The sequence below is a fragment of the Aythya ferina genome, assembly GCF_964211825.1.
Source record: "Aythya ferina genome assembly, chromosome: 4".
Classification (NCBI taxonomy): domain Eukaryota; kingdom Metazoa; phylum Chordata; class Aves; order Anseriformes; family Anatidae; genus Aythya; species Aythya ferina.
In genome coordinates this window covers 47324790-47343331 of record NC_140300.1, presented here as the reverse complement: position 1 = coordinate 47343331, position 18542 = coordinate 47324790, and the positions used below count along the sequence as shown (strand labels likewise).

Sequence of the window (18542 nt, the reverse complement as noted above, 5' to 3'; positions counted from 1 at the left end):
ACAGGCTGGAAAATGCTGCAAATTTGTTGAAGGCCAGACTTAACATATGGAGCAAAAGTGGAGAAATGCCTGATGGAGAAAAAAGCCTGTCAGACATCACATTCTGACACTCAGATAGGAATGGTTTGGAGAAAAGGGGGTGAAGCAACACTTCTAAGATAAAATCTGCCAAGTAGTAGACAAGGAGGTGTGGAAAAGAAGGAAGGTGAAATCATGAATATTATCTAGACATGCTTACAATACCAAGCTGTGTTGGCAAAAAGCATCATACTATCATGTATGGCCATGGACAGCTTGTAAATTAGATGAAAAAAATAATCCTATTGCTGCTGTTCTGGTTTTCTGTAAGACTATAGTCTGAGTGTTGTGTCTGTTTTTTTCTAGGCAGACTGAGTCTACTTAGTGAGTTCAGGAAGAAGTAAAAAGAATGAGGCACCTATTCCAAACAAGTGAGAAGTGCAGAAACTGGACTTTTCTAATACATGGAAGAGAAGACTAAGGGTGGATTCAGACAACATGCTTTGCATGTGTGAAAGCTGTGATGAGTAAGAAAACAAACGGTTCTCCATGTCAGCAGTGGTCATTGAATAGCAGATATAACATTGCTCACATTGAATTTCCTTTGGACATTAGAGCTTTTCTAGCTGGAAGGATACTTAGAACTGGGTAGTTTGCCTAAAAACATGGTAAAACCACTTTACTATTTTTAAATAAACAAGTTTGATAACAACTGTCAGAAGTGATTTAGATATAGATGGCATTGCTTAGGGTAGAAAAAAGTCTTAGTAATTTTAGCATGATACTTCAACATATGTAATTTTTAAGCTTTGATTGTAATACATGGAAAAGAAAAGTAAGTAATAAGTATTCAGAAAATGCCCCAAATAATCTGGAAACAAACTGTGAACTACATGCTTAGCTCACATTGCAATATCACTGGTTTCAGAAAATGTGTTTATTTGCAAAATTCAATACAACTCAATTAAAAAACAAACAAAAACAACAACAACAACAAAATCCCCAACTATTTGTATTATGGTCACGATTTCAACATAATGTTCTTGCACCTGCAGCAAACACTAGTAATTTATGTTACTTTTTTTTTTTTATATATATTTTTTCCCCTGTATTTCCTTTAAAATTTTGATGTGACTGGAAGATAAAGCTTTTATGTAAACTGATGGCTTTAAAGATCAATGCCTCTAAATTAAAAACAAAACAAAACAAAACAAACAAACAAATAAAAAACAAACAAACAACAACAAAACCTGTTTCACATCAAAGAATATTTCAAGACATGTTATAATCAAGTCAGCAAGACAGAATTTTGGAATAAAATGAATTAGCTATACAGAGTACTAACAGACTAAAAATCAATATCACTTTAACCCATTATCATAGAAAGGAACTGGAACTTACAGTGATGCGAGCTTCATACCTAAACCAGAAAAATCAGTAAATATAAAATCATTGAGCTTTATTTAAAAGAACACCTTTGATATCATCGCTCTTCCAAAAGATGCAGAAACAAACATTTCCAGATTTTCTTTCATACTATGTGGGAATGATTTTTACCTGCCCAAAGAAAGTTAGGGTAAATGTTGGACATACATTTTGGAAATAACCTATTGTATATTTGGAAATAACCACCATCAATGTCCTAGACAGTAGCACCATCTGCTGGTAAGAAGATCCTTTCAAACTTTAGAAAAAGCTGTGGAGAGTGATCCGGCCAAAATGATGCAAAATGCTACTGAGAGTAACATGTAGTTTTTCAGTCCCTGGACAGCCAAGTGGAGAGAAAAAGAAAAATATTATGTCATAATAGGTACCACTTCACAAAAAAAAAGTAAAATAAAGTTTCATTTAATTTATGACAAAAATGAATGCACCTATTATATGAAATGTTAGCATTTTACTTCATACAATGTATTTTATAGCGTTTTATTTCATACAACATTTGAAAGATTTGTTGTTCAAAGCGATTCAATACAAGCAATCTATGATGCCATGCACTTAGTGAAACATTCATAAAATTAATTCATCAATTCTTTTTAAGTCTTTTTAAGGGACTTCTGTCTGTTTTCAGATGATATTTAAATAGTAAGCATCTATGCTGAGACTATTCTAAAATGTATGAAAAAGTTGAAAGACTTAGTGAGTCATAAAGATTTGGATAATAAACATGACAGTCTTCTAGTGTGGTGCAACATTTGTCTGCAGTGAGGGAGAGGGGACTTCTAGTTCCTGCTCCAAGGATGCCTAACGCATTTTACAGTCACCAGAAATATCAGATATAATCTGTAATGGCAAATTAGACATGAATGGATCTTGGCCAGACTAGTTACAGGAACCTGAGACCTACGCTCCTATGCTTCAAATTCCGCTTGAAAAATAATTTCAGCCATGTTAAGATCTAGTAAATTACCCCGTTCTGTGTTATCGCTGCTATATCAGTTTAACAATCTCTACATTGTACTGTAATCAGTACTGTCCTCAGCCTAATTTTTTGGTCCTCTGGAGAATCTGACCCTAAATTCCTTAACTACTGGTCTACGTGATTACTGCGACAACTGCTCATTCCCCTGCCCTCATTGAAAGCTAGCTCAAATAAATACTGTTTTCAGGCTATGCTTGGCATCCTGACCCTGCTGCAGTCTTCATTTACTCCCACTGCTGCTAATAGTCATGGAATTCAAATCGGCATTCCTGTAAAAATTGTTCAAAGTTTACCTTGGAAAACGTGGCATTGCATGACATGATTTTCAGCTTCATAATGTAGTATTTGTAAGGAAATCTAACGGATACAGCTATATACCAAATCATGCTGTTCTAAGAACTAGAGACAAGGAGAAGAGAGACAAGGTAAGAGACCTAGTAAGATTACCTTGATTTCTTTAAATACGAGGACTCCCCATGCTGCAGCAACAAGGCCAGGACCCTAAAGAATAAGATTCACTTGTACATTACAAATGTGAAGTGTGCCACCTTCCTATTATTGTTTTTAGGGCGGTTGTATTTCATCTGGATCACAAATTTAGGCCTCTCCATTCTGTACAGTACTCATGGCAAAAGCATAAACATACTGAAGTCTCTACAAAGACACAATAAATTCTTCAAGAAGGGCTAACGAGATTTTTTTAATTTATTTTTTTATGAGAGGGCATAATTTCTTCCTAAATTAAGCTGTGGAGTCTGCACTGGCTGTTATATGTTCTTTTAGTAGGCTCTAAATAATATGCCTCACCTTAGTTCAAACTCTACAGACTTTCATTTGTTACCCTGTTTCAGAGGTCTATTCAGGTTTCTTGGCAGCCACCAAGGATATTGCTAATGTTTCCTCTATTACCACGACTAACCACTTTTGAAAAGTTTGATTTTATTGCTCAGTATGGTATCACGAAACTGGAACATGAATGTATTTCCTGTATTTTAGCCATCTGGACAAAACACAAAGCCAGACAGATAAGACAGGCCAGGAAAACTGCTGTTTCTCTGTGATGGTGTCTTACACATTTCCTAGCTAATAGAAAACAAGAGGTTCACAGTGATAATTTCCAGGCACCCCCAGTAATACAGTTTTTCTCCTGTGGGAGCAATGATCTGAATTCTCATGACCGATGAGAAAATATTATCTGAATATGAAGCGAAAACTCTGTGAATGCTTCCCATTACAGCTGCTCTCAGAAACACTTGACAGATGTCTGGACAGTGATCTTACTCCCACCATCTTCAGTACACCCGATGGGACATAAATTTAGGCCAGCAGGAAACAGAGTATTACGTTGAATGTGTTTGTGCATGCCATTGCCTAAATTGCTAAATATTATTTAAATAAAAACTAAGGTGTTACTTCGCTTTCTAGATAACCTACATTGCTAGAGGAATGCATTTATTAAATGAAGCAAATTGTTAAAGGGATGTTGTTTGAAGTTCTCTCTAGGGTGAAGTAAAGCAACAGTTCTAAAACTGCAGCACAGATAAGCAGTTTCTCATCATTGCTGTCCTTACAATTTTTCATTTAGTTATTTTACACCCCTCCCCTTTAGGTATACTGATAAACAAAGTTACTAAAGCTTCTTTCTATTAATCCTTCAGTTCCTAATTAGAATGATCCCAAGTATTTTTTTTTTCATTGCATACTGCAGAGTTTATTCTGATTCACTGCATCTTGAGGCAAAGCTTAATCCCTATTAATGTTGTTTCATTAGTTTGCTTCCAAAATACAGCTGTTCAGCAGAACTTTGTTTTTGATACTCATGAACTCTAATTTGCCAGAAGTTATCTAGCTTTGCAGCACCATCTAGCAGACTGGCAAGAGAATAAAGGCAAAATTTATTTTTACATAGTGATGGAATTCATGCAGCTTCTGAACATTAACAGTGTTTTAAAGGTACAGTATTATAAGCAGGAATAACACAGGCAAAATTGGCCAACCTATTTTCCTTGTGTTTTTGTAAGAAAATTATTTTCAGCCATACAGAATGTTTGGTGTATTTGAAAAGTGTGACAATAAAAAATATCTAACTTAATTAAGAAAAATGACTGATAAAATATAAAAATCACAAATGAAAAAGTCCAGAACTACAGATACTTGCTGGGATGAAAGCAAGTAACTTTTCTTCTTTTTATCACCTCAGTTCAGTATTTAATATTGACAATAGTTCTGGCTAAAGAGTACTGGTTTTTATATAACCTGAAGACCGACACCTTCAGCTCCTATTTTTTATGCTTGGCACTGGCCAAGATGGTGCTTGTCACATTATCTTAACTTCCGCCCAAAAACCAAATGCTAGTGCAGACAAGTAAAAGAACACGCAATGTATACATTTGGAAAAAAAATTATCTGGACACGTCAAAATTTCAACTTAATTTTCACTACTAGGGAGGGGGGGAGGGAAATCTGCATTTCTAGTCACAGATTTTATTTTTTTATATACTTACTGCGGTAATTATTGGAAAGCTGACCACAGCACTGAGATAGTTATTGGCAATGAACCAGCAGCAATTGGCTATTGCCCAAAGCACACCAGAAACAAACCCTAGAAAAATAAATCCAAATCAAAAGCACGTACAGCAAAGTATAGACAGCAATCTGTGAAATATTTTTATTAATAGCATAATACAGAAATTTAATAGTTTATTATTTAATAACTTTAACAAGCTGGCTCTGAGAATCTAAACCAAGTCTCAAGGGATAAAATCAGCTACTCCAACTGAAGTAGGAAATTATAATTAAAGATTGCAATTTCCTGGGCAACATACTCTACTTTCTGACAGAGTGAGTTTTTGAAAATGCATTGTTTGCAATGTCACATTTCAGATTAGAACAAAAATATATCATTGCTTCCTGATCTTACTTAACCTAGTAGGACTGATCTTTCTGAACAGACAAAAATCGAAATGACGAGACTTCAGAGGCTAACTACAGTTCCATTATATAGCTTGAACTAATCACTGTAAAAGAATCAGAAGAAGTAACCAAAATGAATTCCTAATTTAACAAACATACCTGGCAGTATGGCTTGGGGATAAACTATAGGCTTATTTTTCCTGACAGCACAGTAGATCAAAAAGTAGATGGTACTTGTAAGAAATATTCCACTGAAGTGTGCAAAAACATAATCTAAATCTGAAGGAGAAATTGCAAAACTGTATTAGTCTAAAACACCAGTTCATAATTTTAGTTAAATTTATTTCAGTGACAGCATTCACAAAAACAAAAACAGGTAAGATGCCACAATTTAAATTCAATTGTGGCTATGAGCCTAGCTAACAGTCTGGCTCTGGATGGATTTTGTCAATCATACATATCATATTAAATATGAATTAAATGCTACATTGACCCTAGCATTTATCAGAAGCTTTTATGCATTTCTATGAGTTGTTATTTTTGTAATTCTATTAGTCAGGCTACTGAATTCATTTATTAAAAGCATAAGAAAATACTTGTGTGAGGCTACAAAACTGCGGGGAGGGGTATTACATAATTACATCCTCTCGTAACTATCTACATTTACATTCACTGTAAAGCCTTGCTTCTTTTCGTTATGCTGTACTTTTAAAGGCAAGACAACTGCACATACAAAGCAAGATAAACATAGCAGTTTTGTCCTTTCCTTATCTTGAAGAATGCATCACATTTTTGACCAATATACTTATTAACAATTACAAATCCCTTACGGATTTGATAAGCACTAAATAGAGCATCTTAAACATGATAGAGAAGAACCATGTAGCAAGGTGATCTCTGTCTCCTTGGACCTGTAATTCCTCATCAGGAAAGACAGATACAGTAATGATAACAGCTGTTTTGTCTTGCTTGGAAGTGTGTAAATTGCTATATCCAAGAGAAAATGTATCCATTACAATAAGCATTGGTTAATGGCAACACTGTGCTGTCTCAGTGGAATGTGGGCCTTAAGCTGCCACTGGTATTACTTGATAGATTATGTCCTAAATCTTAAGGAAAATGTTTCTTGAGAAATGTTTTGAAAATAGCTATTACAACTATATTAAAAGGCTTCAAATACAAAACTGACATGATTACTTGAAATTTTGTATATCTCTTCTGCTCATCAATTATATTCAACCTTCTACTTTTCCTTTACTAAATTAGCAATCAATAAGCTTTTGCCCTTCATATTCCTGACATATGAACTTGGTATTTTGAGAGTTAGCTACATTTCAGAAGGTGTTAAGTAAGATAAATATGGCATCTTCTTGGCTGTTTACTGCTATTGTTTTAATGGTTTAATTCACCTTTTGGAAAAAGGGAGAGCTAGCATTATAATAACAACTCAGTAACATGTAACATAGTACTGAACTAGTACAGAACTAGTAAGTTGCCACTGTGTATTTCCAGCAGTATGAAGAATTTCACTCCGTGCCTTTATGAAAGCAGAAAACCACAACATATTAATGAAATAAAGTAAAAGTGACCTATTAGCCTTTACCAAATTGACTTGCTCCTGCGTATATAGTTTCATTTCTTCTTCCATGGTCCTTGATGTAAAGTACTGGTACAAAACTGGAACCATACAGTATTCCAGCCACTACAGCTAGGCTACATCCTCTTTGAAAAGAACAAAAAAAGAGAAAAAATCCTACTGTAAATTAGGGAAGTAGACACTACACAAGACATACAGTATTGCAGTTAAAACCTGAAAATTTACAAAAATTGGTAGCAATGCTATAAAAATAACGTATTTTAGCACTTTTTTTTTAGTGTAAAAAATTTTCATAACAGTAATTCAGTTTTCCTGCACTTTGTGTCCAAGTACTACAGACAACTCCTGTCCCAATAATCTGCAATCTACATTCATGACAAGAGACATCAAGTAACCAATACTGCCTAAAAGAGAAGCTGGGGGAAAACTAACAAAAATAAAGTTAAAACACTCCCACTCTCAGCTCCACTGTTTCAGTCTGTACTTTCTTTATAATGATTTCCAGGATCATTATTTTCCTCCTTGCTCCCATTCTCCACCTCCAGATGATTGTGTCCTTGCTGTCTCCAGTCCCCAAACTGCCTCCTTGCTAGCTGCTGCTTCCACCCTGGACCACTTCTCCTGTCTCCTAACCATGCTGCAATGCCTTTTCCATGTGTACTCATGTGGAAGCCACACCTGGAAGCATGGCCTCTTTCTATGGTGGGGTGCTACAAAACAGCTCCGTACTTAATTCCTATTGCTCTTTACTTTGCAAATGTTGTTTACTTTGCAAATATGTTGGTATAGCAGAGTGAACAGTGAGAAGAAAATTATCCAAGTAGTTGAGCAGCTAATCAGATATGCAAAGATATGCACAGTACGCTAATATTTTAAAAACGTATTTATTAGCACATGTCTATGCTAGGAAAACTAGAAGACAAATTCTGTTCTTACTCTGTTATATTACTTTCTCTGGCTACTTGACCTGCATCAGTAGAAGAACTGCTAATGACTTACATGAGTCGTTTTTTTGCTGGAGAAAGTCTGCTCACCCATGACTCATCAGAGATCTCTTCAGAAGCATTAACAGACTGCAGAAAAATAAGAGTTTTCACTCAATCTTTTTTTTTTTTTTAAATAAAAAACAACATCTCAAATGTATTAATACAGCGGTTTTGCTCTAAGCAAACGATAATGGAAGGAGAAACGAGATTTGACAGGGATGCTCTGAATAAAAAGGAAAAATAAGTTTGGAAATAAAACAAGCAGTAATAATTGGATCTATCTACCTCAAAGTTTCTAAGTGTTTGGCTGTGTATTTGGGGTTTAGTACATAATACAGCACTCACTAGCTTTTTTTTTTTTAATCTACATGCAGGTCTGCCTTTCAAAACTTGCCCTTCCTTAAATATGATGAATGATTTAATGTATTGGTTTTATTTATGATACAGTTTTGCCTTTTGTTGATAGCTCTGGTGTTACTGTCAGAATACTAGGACTATTTGCCAACTGAGAAAATAATACCCTTGTCTGCAGTGTAAAGAGACTACAACATTCCTTTCTTCTAGTCCTGCAGATTATCTTCTGATATGTGCTCTGGTAGATCGGGACCTCTAGAGATCACGATCACCAAGCACAGCTAGAAAACTCTCAGGAGCTCTGTTTAGGTAGCAATTGAGTTTTGATGCATCACTGACCTACCACAGTAAGGGTAGGAAAAGGAAATTGTATTGGGAGCCTGCTCTTCTCCAGTTATTGTTGCAAATTTTGGCTGTCACTTCTTTGGGAGCCCAGTCTGGCACCTGTCTTTGGCCTCCCACCAGTGCCACTGCCAATGCTGAGAACCAGGGACTCCTGACAGTCTTTTGGCTCTGTAACAAGGCAAAAATCTGGTGGATAAGACTTGTACGCTCTGTTGCATTTCCTCTAAGCATTCTCCTACTAATAGCTAAAACCTATTCTAATAAATTCTTCTAAAACTACTACTTCTTTTCAGAAAGGAAAATGCACATTGTCTTTAATACAGCCTCTGCCATAAGGGCTTACGAGCCATATACAAGGCTGACAATAAACGAAGAAAGCCTTTTCTGTTGTTCACATTTAATTAAATATACAAGATCCACAAATTAAATACAATCAATGCATATTTATGTAGTTTACCATATATCCTATGAAAACCAGTTAACATTAAGCAATTTTTGTTTGTTTTAACATGTATATGTACATGCAGAACAGCAACTGCAGAGTACTCACCGTTTCTCTCAGTAATGGCGTTCTTTCTAATGAAGCTGAAGAACTCTGGACTTCAGTTTTTATAAAAAGAAATATGACAGCACTCAGAAGAAAAGAATACATCAATGAATACCATAAGTCAGCTCACGAGGACATAACATTTAGTGTCCAGAGATTTACTTCAATATATTTTTATAATGCAGTTGTTCTGAACAGTCTTAACAAATGACTTCAGCAAAAGTAAACAAACAGATTAGTCCTGTTATCACTTTATAATTCTCTCTTCTATATAATAGGATTGAAATGCTTCTTTTTTTATGGTGTGTTGTTCCAGCCACGTGCTAACAACAGCTGTGTTAGTTAACTGTGTCCTTTGTACTGAACCACATTAGCTGAACATCTGCATGAAAATTCTATATGGAACAACTTAAAGCTGCACAGAATTGGGTTTGTGCTCAAGGAAAACTGATAGTATTGAGTTTTCTGTTGTATCCAAGTGGGATAACGCTGCTCCCACAGGGCCTCATGCATTTGTAGGAGAAGGGGTATTGATTGCTCCAGTGCACTGAGTTAATAAAATGAAGAAAGCTTTTCCACCCTGCTCCTGGAAATCAGGTAAGTATGTGTAATCAGAACTGACAGATTCAGTTTTTTATTTTTAAGCAAGGTATTTTAATGATTTATTAATTCTTTCTATAGCCATAAGCAAAATGCCTCCATCTGAAGAGTGATTCAACTCCTGCTAAAGGAATAAGGGTAGATACAAAAAGGTGCCAGCTTCCTCCGGAGGGACTAGGCAAATATGTACAGGTGCTGCATAGGAGGCTAAAATAAAAAAAACATGCTTCTGATCTCTACCGAGCAACCCGTGCAGCTTGCCAGGAAAACATGTTTGGTCAGGATCGTTTTCCTTGTTGATCGCTTTTTGTGGTATCTCAGAAATAGGAGGAAGCAGCTGGTGAGCTACATAAATTCATCAGGCAGGAATAACAGCACTCCCACTGTTTTGTGAGTACCTCTCACAAAAGTAGAAGTCCTTCTGAAGATCATGAGGTTACTACTTGTGAATTGGTGATGGTGGTCATGTAGACAGGGAGACAAGAAATAAGGCATAGTTTCTGGCTTTTTATGAACCCTAAAGGATCTGGGGAATATTCTGTTAAGAGGAAGGGTTTGTAGTGACAACCGAGTTAAGTCAGAATGGAAATTTCACAGATGTTTTCTCACCAAGGTTTTTCTAGTTAGTTTCAGCACCCTCTCAAACTTTGGTTGAAGTGAACCAGTTGAACGATCTGGCTAGGGAGAGGATTAGTGCATCACAGCTTTGCCTTGAACGTGCCTACCGGCATAAAAACAGACTTCTGCGTTTATGAATAATCATTTATCTACTGTACTGGAAAATGTGCATGCTTCCATTCTGAAATGTAGCACTGACAAGTTAGGTATAGACAACTCATGAATTTTGGGGTAAATCAATTTGCAAAAAAAAATACTACAATACTTTTACACTTTGGTTAAATTGTTCCTCTGATTATTACATATAAATTATGTTAGATAAATTAATTATAAGTTTTTACCTTAATAATGAAAGCCCGGCTCCAATATAATTTAAGACTGGTCTTGATACCTCTTCTGGGTCAATTCCAAACCAACCAAATCTGGAATATTTAACTAGTTACACTTAGCTGCACTGACTGCATACAAAATACTTAAATCAAAACACAGTCTTTAAAATCTTTACTCACAGAAATATTTCTGCTTAAGTTTATATTAGCAACATATTAGTTTATATCATGGATTGGTGCATCAGTTGTCTTACAAAAACCTACATTTATTATAAAAACAAAAAAGTCTTTAATTTAATTGAGATTGATTTTTTTTTGAATCTGGGTGTTTAAAAATCAAGGTTAATTTAAATTATTTTATCAGCCCATACTGTAGAAGAAAAAATACTAGTACTAGTTTGACATAAATAAATACATTATTTATTTACTCAAATATGTTAATGAACATGACCGGGCATTTTTGTTCCTACTGAGGCAGAGGAAACATGAAAAGATAAAATAATTAACCTGAGTATTTTCCAATGAGAAGGAAAAAAATACCTTTTATGTATGATTAATCCTTTTTATTGGTTAATATTTGTTATTAGCAAAGAAATGGAAAGATTACTAATGTATGCCTTAAGCATACTCACCTTGAACTTGCCCAGCCTGTCAGCAAATTAAAAGAAGCCCATATCAAAAGACCAAGAGCTAAGCCAATGGTTTTAACAATAGGGACAACTGTGACATTGCCTGAAATAAAAAATAAATAAATAAATAAATAAATCAGTCAAAAGCCAGACTGTGGTCCTGCCTTTTTAGCTTTAGATTCTGAGACTGTTCAGAACGGAAAAAAATTTAGGCAACTACAAGTTGGTAAGCAATAGAGTTTTTTAAAGATAAATTAAATATGGACTTTTCCTCAACACCATTTTAAAAGTTATTTTGGTGTGAATTTGCTGCTTATAAATAAAAATACGTTAAGTAGGGCCATCCAGCATAGAGAACATTATTATTCACAATAATATTTGCTGTATGGGTAAAGCTTTTTTAATACCAAGACTGGAAAAGCCAAATAACTACCTTATATATGGAAAAGTTTTTATGACTGTTTTTGCAATGAGTTAGGATTACTTTGTGTTTCAAGAATTAGAATCCTTACCTGTAGCCCACACAAAACCCCCAACCATAGCCAGAGGCCAAAAACGAGGGCAATTCTGGATTAAATTGACCACCAAAGAAACTATCCATATGGAAGCACAGAGAATCCATTGGAAGAACATGCCTTTGAAAAAATCAAATGCACACAAGAGAGAATTAGTAGAACGTTGCAAGTGTGAGTCTCTTATCTCTTTAATATAGTATCTTTAAGCTTAAATGGTACCAAAACAGTGAAACTTGGCCACCTGTGAACTTCAGGGAATCATGTTACAATATATTCAAAGGATGCATTTTAGGGTTGGCTGTTAAAATTTGGTCAACCTATTTCCTGCTATGCACTTTTTGTACAAAAGACACTTTGCTGGGCAAAGTTTACACAGGCCCTGATTCTCAAATGCCTGAAAATTCTGGCAAATAGGATATTAAGTTACTGCAAGTTTTTTGCACTACCCCAGTAGCAGCTGGCATAAATGACTGAACAAGACAAAACTCCTTCAAAGCTCCGAGCTCAGGCTCTTCCACCAACCCATTTGAGAACGACAAAGTTTGGACAGATCTCTCCTATCTTCATAGATTCTCTAAGGGTCAACCAAGCAGATCATTGAACTTTATGCCAGCTGACCTCACACTTTCTCTTTAAAGCAGACGTGTCTTGTTAGGACTGTATTTGGCACAAAGAAGAGAGAGAGGCTCTGCAGTCTGTAATGCAGATACTATTACGATAACATAATGGCAGATTTATTCCTCTAGGGATCTGGTAATTGACTATGCTTCAAATAGACATGCAAACACAACATGAATCTAGAATGACGAAGTGATAAAATTCCAAGTAGGAAACAGACGTGATGTTTCCTCTTACTGGGTTAACTAGATAAAAATATCAACATTTCCATTTTTGATTGTTTTCATATTATCCTAGGTCCATGTTTGAAGAGCAGTAATCTACAAAGTCCAAGAACTTTTACTTTTTTTATATGTATAAATAACAGTGGATGTGTTAGAGAATCCCTATGACAGTAAAAGAAAGGACATTTTGCTTTCTATTGTGAAATGCTCATGAAATCATCATTATTGTTGAAGTATACAGTAAAAGTAGATTTGTCATATTGAGAACCAATACATTATTTCTTTATACCCTAACAGGGACAGAGGAAATTGAAACATGCTCCATGGATGAAATCTGTGATGATATTATAAACCTATTTATAGAAACAATTACATGTGCTAGTAAAATATGATTCCAACTAGCAAAACAAAACAAAACAAAAACCCCAAGCACCACCAAAATAGAAACACCAACAAAAAACAAATAAGTAAAAATATAAACAAGTTTACCATCACCAGTGTCATATTTTTTAACAGGCACAAAGTTTGTCCCAAAGAGAAGGACAGCTACTGCAGAAGAAGTAAATCCAATAGCAAGATCTGTTCCATTGCTGATGTTGAAGTTATTGTATACTTTTCCAATGATCATTTTTTGCAGGGTTGTTTTGCTGCAAGTCTTGACAGATTCTGAAATCAGAGAGCAGAATTAATCATGTAGAGTATTAAGTAATACCAATCTAATTCAGAAACCTGCAAATTAAAAGACCCTACTTTTCAGCCTCAGAAGCTGGAAAGCCCTGTTTTGCCTGAGACCCACAAACACAGTGCAGTGCAAATAATAATGCTGGGATTTCTTCAAAGATGAACTTTACAGGCTGAGAAATACTGTGATACCACAACAGTGACGAAGATAGATAAAGACTTACATTAGCTATCTGCATTCCATCAAACTTGATTCACTGAGTGAATAAATCAAATTCTTTTTGTGGACAAGTAAGGTACTTGTCCAAGTAAGCCACAAGGTAGCTTTTGCACAAGAAAAACCCTCACACACTGTCAAAGACAGTAATAAAACAGATTACACTACAGCTCTTTGAATACCTGTCTTGGTTCTTAAGCTCTTAGGTGAGTTTTTATGCAGATCAAATATTAATATCCTTTCAAATTTAAAGTGGTTTATCAGCCTGTTTTTATTAATGCACAGATAAACTTTACTTTAAAAATATTTCAGTTTTCTATCTACTAAGAAAATCTGAATGCTGGAGGGCAAAAGAACTTTCTGTGTGCTTTTTATCTCTAAAATCTCCATATTGTGCACATTTAAGATTAGCACAGTTGGAAAACTAGAATTATGACACCAAAAATGGAAAAGAAACTCAATTTTCAGTTAACTGAGGGACTGTATGCTTTTTCAGGCTGATGAAAACTCTGCAACTCTCCAAGGTTTTGGGCACTTGGTCTCCAAATTTGGCTAAATACCAGGGCCAACTTTCAACTCAATTTGAATGACTTCAAGAGAAAGCTCAGCTGGACGAGGCCTGGAACAACCTGATGCACTTCACTGATAGCACTGCTTTAAGCGGGGAGTTGAACTAGATGACTTCCAGAGGTCCCTTCCAAACTGAAATTATTCTATGGTTATATGATCCAATGCAAATAATGAACTGGTTCACAGCATTAAATCAACTACACTTTTTCACATACTTGGGCACTAACTCTGTCTTGTTCTGGGATTTTCAGAGGGTTCACTAAAAGCCGCCTTTTGTTTTCACTGTAGAGTTGCCAGATGAACTAACAGCATACGTGCCACCAATGGCTTACAGCTAACAAATGCCAAACCAGAGGCACTTATTGAAGTCGCCAGGATGTCAGAAGTATCTGAAACTTCAAGCAGAGACAAGTGGAATTGTTGTTACTGATGGGGGTTCTTCAGTAAGTAGCCCTTCCTGGCATTTCAGGGTTTCTGAGCTGCACAGTTAATAAAACATTGCTGGTATGCATTGGCCTTATCCCACTAACTTCAAAGGTTTATCTCACTAGATGTTTGTTCTGCATTTTCACTGTTTCCTCAAAAAAGCTCCACCATGTTCTGTTTCAAAGAGAGACGACAAATTATGGTGTAATTGTGTTCACTTAACACAACAGCAACATGCTGCTGCAGTCTTTACGGACAGCTATGAAACCAAGAAACCTGCCCTTGAGAGCTTTCATCTCAAGGCAGATCCACACTGCTGTCAAGATCTGAAATTGCTCATTTAGCTAGTATTTTTAGAGGCTGCATGTCACACTGCCTATTTGCATGCTTCTCCTATACTCTATCTGCTGCTAAGGGTGGGTATTTTCATCCTCATTTTAGGTGACTCCAGTCAGTTCCGTGGTGGTGCAGTGATGTCCTCTGGTGCCACTGAGCCCACCGAGTAGCCGCTAGAGAAATATTTCTCCTTTTCCTGGAGATAAATGCTTTAGAAAAACGTTCCTCAGGCAGTATTTTCACTAAGCATGGAAATAGCATGGAAAGAAGGGCAGCTCAGCTCCTACCCACCCAGATTTGGATTCCCTTGTTTACACCAGCATGCCCCAAGAGGAGTGCACCCTGCGGGCAGCCCCCCGGCCCTCCCTCAGGCCAGGCGCTGGACAGCTCAGCAAAACAACCTCCAAAACCCCTGCCAGCGAGGAGCCTTCCCCCGCCGCCATTTCCCCGCCTCACTTCCGCGGCCATGCCCGGCCATGCCCGCCCTCCCCTCCCGCTGGGAGCCGGAGCCGGGGTGGCGCGCTGCCCGCAGCCGGGGACTCGAGGCTCCCCCCCGAGCTCCCGATGCCGGCTGTGCCCCCTTGGCCCCCAGCCCTCCATGATACCTCACGGGCCGCTGCCGCCCAGCCCTCCACGGCCACCACCCCTCGCCTCGGCCCGCCCCGGCCCGCCCCATGGGGCGCTCCCCCGGCCGGCCGCCAGCAGCCGCCATGGCGCCGGCGATCCCAGCGCGGCGAGGGGAGCTCCCCCGGCCGGCCAGGGGAAAGGAGAGGCGCTGACCTCGGGCTGGCCTGAAATCCCTAAAAGCCGGACTTTGGCTTGGAAAGGATGGGCGGCTAATTGTGGGCAGCCAGGTTGGGCAGGCAGCACGCGGAGTGCGTTTGTTCCTAAGTACAGAAATCACCTCCCATGTCCTCCTGGAAGCCCCCAGGTTGTTCAAAAATCAAACCCATGCGATAAATCTTCTGCACCAAGGTCAAGAAGAGGCTTTTGCCCATTTCCCTGTAAGGATTTGACCCAGACCAATTAAAGCGCAGACTATTAGTCAGCATGTTTAGTCATGAAGCAAACATTTCTCTCTGTCCTGCTGGACTGCAGTTTGCAGATGCCAGCTCATATCGACCTCCTTAAAAACACAGCACGAGTCTTCTAAAGCAGTGCCCTCTATTTTGAAAATCAAATCTGCATTATCCATAATAATGATGTACAATTATTATTTTTTTTTTTTTCCTCAGCAGCATAAATTCTCACTCCTATAGGCTCTGCAAAGCCAGGCCTGCACAATGTATCAGCCACTTTAGCATAAAACGCCTGTCCGCGTGACACTGAGAGATGAACAGCAGCACGTCTCTAATGCAGTTTAGCTGTGGTGCATCCAAGAGGAACGCCATCACATACTAAGTCGCAAACATAGCCCAGAAAATAAGAAATGCTTTTTATTCTAAAGACAACATATTACATCATTTTATTAGGAACAAAGAAAATGTTAAGAAAAAATGTTAATCTTTATAACCGTTAATTGCCTGCACATAAAAAGCAAGTGCACATCCACTAGCCTGGAACTGCATACACCCTTTCAAGTGCTCAAGGAGAAAGAGTGTTGAGTTTTGACCTCAAAATATTTTGGTGTTGAACAAAATATATTTACCAGAAATCCTGCCTCTGGTTTCACTTGGAAGAACAGATCTCAAAAGAATAATCAGTAATCAGTTCTAATTACTGTCTGTGACCGGTTTGAACTGATGTCACCTGTTCCTCGCTGTTTCTATTCCGTGCTATTTCTTCAAAGCATTCTGGTTTTGGAATATTTTCTCATCAACATAATAGTTGAAAGAGCACTGATGGTACAAATTAAACTAATACTAACTATGCAGAGACTCCAGTTCATTGATTTGTAGTGGTTGGCTTCATTGAAATCAGAGATTATCGGAGATGAACACTGTTTGGGGAAGGAAGTCCATGAATGCAAAGTATTTACTGAAGTCGAAAATGGCAAATTTCAGAGCCTTCTCTGAATATAGAAAGTGTCCGCTTATAGATTGTCTTTCATTGCAAAATGCTCTACAAAGCAGCATAGGGAATATTTTATTCTTTGCCAACTCTTTTGTTATTTCTCTATTCACAGCAACTTTTGCAGTCATAACTACAGTGGAAGGAACCAAACTGAGATATCTTAGAAAGCTAAGAAATTAATCATATTTAAAATCCATATCACTTAAAACTGAAATGACCAAATGGTGCGAGAAGGAAGGATAAATTGAAAAAAATAAAGATGTAATCTGGCCTTTCGGAGGGAAACACACTAGCTACTTAGAAGCTTTTTGTGTTAATATTAATATTGCATTGCTTTGTTGTTACAAATGTTTTCCTCGGTAGTTTGTGCTTATTTTTATTTATTTTATTTTATTTTATTTTTTCAGATATGATATTCACTGCTGTGAAAGGCTTTATTTAGTGTAGATTAAAGAAGTAAGACAGAAAACCTAGGAAAGATGTCATATAAAAAGAGATGAATAATACATCTGATAAGAAGGAAGAGATTTTACTGCTAGAGTTAGGAAGGATGAGAAAGGTGAAAGGCTATAGGATATTGCGTATGGGATACACATTACTTATGTGTAAAACCATGTGAACAGGAGGTTTAGAGAACTTCAAGGTGAATTAGTAAATTTTTGTTATCTCCATAAAAAATGGGTTACCCTTGTCTTCTCATTTTGAAAATGGAGCTGAGCATTAAAAAAAGTGGATGGTGCTGTTTGTGGTTTACCAACACCAGAGTCAGGATGTGGGAGCTTGTGACTTGTGGCCATTGGCTAGGTCCACCCATCCACCCTTTTAGTGCCCTGCTGCAGCTTTGGGTTAGTAACAAATCAAGAAAAAAGAATACTACCAACCTGAACAGCAAACACTTCCTTGTTGATCCTGAAACACAACAAAAAATTTGTTTTCCAAACAAGTCCATAACAATTCCAGTCTTGATTATTTTGTGAAATCTAGTAGGGCACTGGAACTGTACACGAGAGCTGAAAAAAATAATGTCTTAATATGTTATCTTTTAAAGATCCAGAACTTTAGAGGCAAATATCTATTAAATTAACAGGATATTAAATCCTATTTAGTTGAATTCCTGCAACAAGGCATTCCAAAGAATTTAACAGGAAGACATTAGAAAAAGACTTCTCTTTCCTGAACATGAAAAAATAAAGGAAATAATATTGCTATAATCACTCGAAGCCTAAAAAAAACTTTAGCAGTCAAGTCTGTACATTGGTGGGTACACTGCATTTCAATTTCTAGGCTACAAAGGGAATCAGGAATGAAAACAAACAAACAAACAAAAAACACTCCAAATCCTTTTATACTTTCCTCTAGATAACCTTTATAGAATTGCTGTAGGAAGATTGTATAGGTTACAAAAGTTAAAGGAAATGCCATACCTAAGGAAAGCTGTTAGTAACTGGAATTGACTGTATTTCTAAACTGCTTGATTGCCACGGACAGGTCATGGTACAGTCTACATGCAAGAACTAGACATTCAAAATTAGCTGTTGCAGTGTGTTACATTACCAACTCAAGCAACTCTGTGGCATTAGCAAT

At 37.0% G+C, this 18542-nt stretch overlaps 1 protein-coding gene across 4 annotated transcripts; it reads right to left on the bottom strand.

Moving 5' to 3' along the window:
• Nucleotides 1-936: 936 nt before the first annotated feature.
• TMEM144 (transmembrane protein 144) lies at nt 937-15621 on the bottom strand. Of its 4 annotated transcripts, none has more exons than XR_014692366.1 (12): nt 15551-15607; nt 13205-13381; nt 11871-11993; nt 11362-11461; nt 10742-10822; nt 9186-9267; nt 7950-8023; nt 6957-7075; nt 5513-5632; nt 4945-5042; nt 2734-2839; nt 937-1781 (listed from the first exon to the last, which is right to left on the bottom strand). XR_014692366.1 is itself a non-coding variant. In XM_084517135.1 (12 exons), the coding sequence occupies exons 2-12, from the start codon at nt 13341-13343 to the stop codon at nt 1698-1700; spliced, it is 1074 nt and encodes a 357-aa protein (XP_084373261.1). In that variant the 5' UTR covers nt 13344-13381; nt 15551-15621; the 3' UTR covers nt 937-1697. The 4 variants fall into 4 exon arrangements, 3 of the variants coding, with proteins under 3 accessions (XP_084373261.1, XP_084373262.1, XP_084373263.1); XM_084517135.1 differs by lacking the exon at nt 2734-2839 and adding an exon at nt 2888-2941 and having other exon boundaries at nt 15551-15621; XM_084517136.1 differs by lacking the exons at nt 2734-2839; nt 15551-15607 and adding exons at nt 2888-2941; nt 14399-14541.
• Nucleotides 15622-18542: the final 2921 nt, after the last annotated feature.

Coding starts and splice junctions, on each gene's coding strand:
- TMEM144 (XM_084517135.1), bottom strand. CDS start 13,343: ATGATCATTGGAAAAGTATACAATAACTTCAACATCAGCAATGGAACA. Junction 11,462..11,870: donor GGGTTTTGTGTGGGCTACAG/GTAAGGATTCTA, acceptor TTTTTATTTCAG/GCAATGTCACAGTTGTCCCT. Junction 5,043..5,512: donor TCCCCAAGCCATACTGCCAG/GTATGTTTGTTA, acceptor TTATTTTTCTAG/GGTTTGTTTCTGGTGTGCTT.